At 45.7% G+C, this 4,276-nt stretch overlaps 1 protein-coding gene across 1 annotated transcript; it reads left to right on the top strand.

The window, feature by feature from the left end:
* The first annotated feature begins 321 nt into the window (after window positions 1-321).
* Window positions 322-701, top strand: LOC142434740 (large ribosomal subunit protein eL37). The gene has a single exon (XM_075539364.1). The coding sequence runs from the start codon at window positions 343-345 to the stop codon at window positions 634-636; it is 294 nt and encodes a 97-aa protein (XP_075395479.1). The 5' UTR covers window positions 322-342; the 3' UTR covers window positions 637-701.
* Window positions 702-4,276: the final 3,575 nt, after the last annotated feature.

Genomic DNA, 4,276 nt, shown 5'->3' on the forward strand with positions numbered 1-4,276 from the left:
CCAGTTCCTTGCTTCAGCTGGCAAGGCTCACTTCCTGCAAGACCTCCCCAAGAAGAAGCCACATGGACCTATCCAGATGCAGCCCTGGGTGCTGGAGCAGGCATGTGGAGGCCCCTGCCAGCGCTGAGATGCTTCCACGTTCACCAATCCGGCTTTCCTCCTGCAGTCGGCATCCTTGGGTGTGTTTTGTGAGATGGATGAGGACTTTGTGGATTGGTGTTGGACATATGGGCTTGTTGGACTTGTGGGCTTGGGAAGCACTAGGTTGGGATGTTTTCTTGATGTGTACTTAACCTTTATTAAAAAAAACTCTCGCTCTTTGGTCTCGGCCGCAGAAGCGAGATGACGAAGGGAACGTCATCCTTCGGAAAGCGTCGCAATAAGACGCACACCTTGTGCCGCCGCTGTGGCTCCAAGGCCTACCATCTCCAGAAGTCGACCTGTGGCAAGTGTGGCTACCCAGCCAAGCGCAAGAGAAAGTATAACTGGAGTGCCAAGGCTAAAAGACGAAATACCACCGGTACTGGTCGAATGAGACACCTAAAAATTGTCTACCGCAGATTCAGACATGGATTCCGTGAAGGAACAACTCCTAAACCCAAGAGGGCAGCGGTTGCAGCGTCAAGTTCATCTTAAGGATTTCAACATTTAGTTGTGCAATAAATGTTCTCATATTAAAAATGTAAAAAAAAAAAAAAAAACTCTCTCTTATACATGAGTTTCTGTGGATTCATTTCTGTAAAGTACTCAGACTAACACACCACAGTTTCTAAGAGATCAAACACAATGACTATGGTCTAATTGGCTGACCTCTAAAGGAATGGGATCCTTCTCCTACAGTGGCAAGAGAAATCACACAGCTGACGATGCCAGGATAAAAGCAAAGAATATTGCAAGTGAGCACTCCAATCAAGAAGCAATGTGGAAAATAATCTTAAATAACAGCCGGATTGTGTTTTTAGTCAGGTATTAATATTTTTCATTAATATTTTAGAACTCTCCTGACACAATCAGTTTTGTGTACCTACCTTCTTGTTCTTACTTAGGCATTAAGTGTATGAAGTAACAAACTATCTTTCAGTATATCTTTCTGGTTAGCTTAAAACTGTCACCAGCACGGCAAATCGGTTGTTCAGTTCCTTGCATTCCACCTGCATCTGAGGCTGTAACCCTTTCGGGAGCAGATAACGTAACCCTTCGCCCTCAGAATGGCTGGCTTTGCCCTTGGCAGTCCAACGCTCACTTGACGGCACCGCCAGGCTCCTTGGGAAAATACGGATGATCTGAAATTCCTTAACTTCAAGGACAGACAACAAGCAAAGCAATGCATAACTTAGCATCAGAGTCCCGGCCCTGAAGGATAAGAAAAGGAGACCGAGGGTTGCCAAGTACCCCGGGGAGACCGACGAGTCTGCTCGCCTCTCCAGCAGTCATTTAGCTTTCAGTAAGCAGTTAAGGAATGAGAGGTTCAGGAGTTAGGAACTGGGAATATACACAAAGGGTATTTTTGTCACCTTTAAATTGATAGATCAAATGTTGCTGTTGATATAGCATTGATTTGGACTGAAAGTGATCCCAGGGGTGCTGAGTAGAACTACCCTATGACCTTACAGAAGCACCCAGAGACCCTACCACATATCAAGGTGGTTGTGGGTGCTTTGTGAGTTGGTTCTGACTCATAGGGGCCCGGTGCCCGACAGAACAAAATCCTACCTGGTCCTGCACCAGCCTCACAAGTGTTGTTATTGAAGCCCATTGTTTTTGATTTGACTGACCCTTGATGACCAAGCACGACCTTTCTCCAGAGATTGGTCTCTGTGTTAGTCTGAGTGAGTATTTTAGAGAAACACATCCACAGAAACTCATATATAAGAGACTTTTATATAAAAGGTAAGTGCGCATCAAGAAAACATCCCAACCCAGTGCTGCCCAAGCCCACAAGTCCAACATTAGCCCATATGTCCAACACCAATCCACAAAGTCCTCCTCCATCTCACAAAACACACCCAAGGACGCCAACTGCAGGAGGAAAGCTGAATCCGTGAACGTGGAAGCATCTCAGCGCTGGCAGGGGCCTCCACATGCCTGCTCCAGCACCCAGGGCTGCATCTGGATAGGTCCATGTGGCTTCTTCTTGGGGAGGTCTTGCAGGAAGTGAGCCTTGCCAGCTGAAGCAGGGAACTGGCTAAGGCAGTTGCACCCTGGTCTGATCATCAGAAAGCAAGAGACCTGAAAACTTGAAAGGCAAGTCTCACCGAGCCATTTATCTCTCCGCCCTTCAATTAACCCCACATGTGTGTATTGGTTAGGTTGACACAACAGACTAACCACCTCAGTCTCTCTTTATCACATGTGCAAAGTACGTGAGATGAAGACTCGCCATCCTGGCTTCTAAGGAGTGCTTTGGTTGTACTTCTCCAAAACAGACCTGTTCTCCTAGAAATCCACAGTGCTTTCAATATTCTTTGCCAACACCATGATTCATATGTGTTGATTCTTCTGCCCTCTCCCGCCTTCATTGTCCAACTTGCACAGGCTTATGAGGCAATTGAAAACACCCTGGCTTGGGTCAGGCGCAGATCTAGTCTTCAGTGTGGCATCCTTCCCTTCAAGCCTTTAAAGAGGCTTTGTGGAGCAGATCTGTCCAGTGCAATATGTGCTTTGATTCCTTGCCTGCTGCTTCCATGGGCATCGATGAGGAGCCAAGCAAAATGAAATCCTTCACTTCAATCTTTTCTCTGCTTATGATGCTACCTAGTGGTCCACTTGGGAGGATTTTTGTTTTCTTTACATTGAGCTGTAATCCATACCAAAGTCTATAATCTTTGATCTTCATCAGCAAGTGCTTCAAGTCCTCACTCTCAGCAAGCAAAAGATCGTGTCATCTGCATATCTTAGGTTTTGGGTGGGTTTTTTGTGGTTTGTGTTTTCCTCATTGTATTGGGGGCTCTTACAGCTCCATCCATGTGTCAAGCACACTTGTATATGTTTTGCCATGATCACCTTTCTACTTGAGTCCTTGGCATTAGCTCGTTTCCCCCTCCCTGCCCTCCCTCCCTCATGATCCCTGGATCATTTATACATTGTTATTTATTTATAAATAATATTCTTTTTATAATAATAAAGCAGGCATTGCTCATCACCCACTTTTCTGTTGTCTGTTGTGGGACAGAAAGACTCTTCCCCGATCACTCCCCCAAATATCTATGTCAGACCTAGGACACTGCTTGCAACTAATGGCAAAGGATTGTCAAGTCACCTCCCTGAAGACTCCAGCCACCCACAACAAGCAGCCACCACTGTTTCTTCCACAATAGGTAGCACTTCCCCTGAGAGCTTAGGCTAAATAGTCTCCAGCTCTAGGGCAGGCAAGGTTAGGCCGCCATCATGAATCAAGGATCCACCCATCTTGTCACATGTATACCCTTAACCCCTCCTCTTCCTCTTGTGAGTATACCCCTAGATTGTTCCCCTCTCATTGCTGTATTACCTATAGTATAACTCTTTCTTGTGACGTATGTCTTTATCTGTAATTAGGGGGCTTGCATGTCCCCCAAAGATATATAAGCCTTGGTTAGCAACAAATCTTTCTCTCTCTCTCCCCTTGTACCACCAAGAGGAGCTGAGGTGAGCATGCTACCATGATATGTGTCTGACTCCATTATTTCAATCTCTCTTCTATTTCTCATATTCTCTATAACTTTACTATAATTTTTACTTATTATCGCCATACAATTATGCCTGCCAGGCCTGTGATGATTTCATAGGGCCTGGCTCCCCTGACAGTCTGTCCCTCTGAGAAGGGGTTATATGTCAATTATTATTATAGATCCCTCCTCCCCCCACCCCCACCTTCCTCTTCTCCAGCCTCCTGATGTCGCTGCTCTCATTATTGGTCCTGAGGGGTTTAGCTGTCCTGGATTCCCTGTATTTCAGATTCTTATTTATAAGGCAAAATTGCGGTCATGATAGTGGGGGGAGGGAGAGGAAGCATTAAAGAACTAGAGAAAAGTATTGTGATATCTTAGGTTGCTACTAAGCCTTCTTCCAATCCTAACGCCACATTTCTTCCCATATACTCCAGCTTCTCTGGGATTTGCTCAGCATACAGTTGGAATAACCACGGGGAGAGGATACAATTCAGTGCACACCTTTCCTGATTTGAAACCAGGCCTCCTGTCCTCTTGGAAAGACTACCTCTTGTTCACGTAGAGGTTCCGAATGAGCACAACGAAGCACGCAGGAACGCTCATGCTCCTCGATGTTATCCATAGTT

This window comes from Tenrec ecaudatus, chromosome 1 (genome assembly GCF_050624435.1).
Source record: "Tenrec ecaudatus isolate mTenEca1 chromosome 1, mTenEca1.hap1, whole genome shotgun sequence".
Classification (NCBI taxonomy): Eukaryota; Metazoa; Chordata; class Mammalia; order Afrosoricida; family Tenrecidae; genus Tenrec; species Tenrec ecaudatus.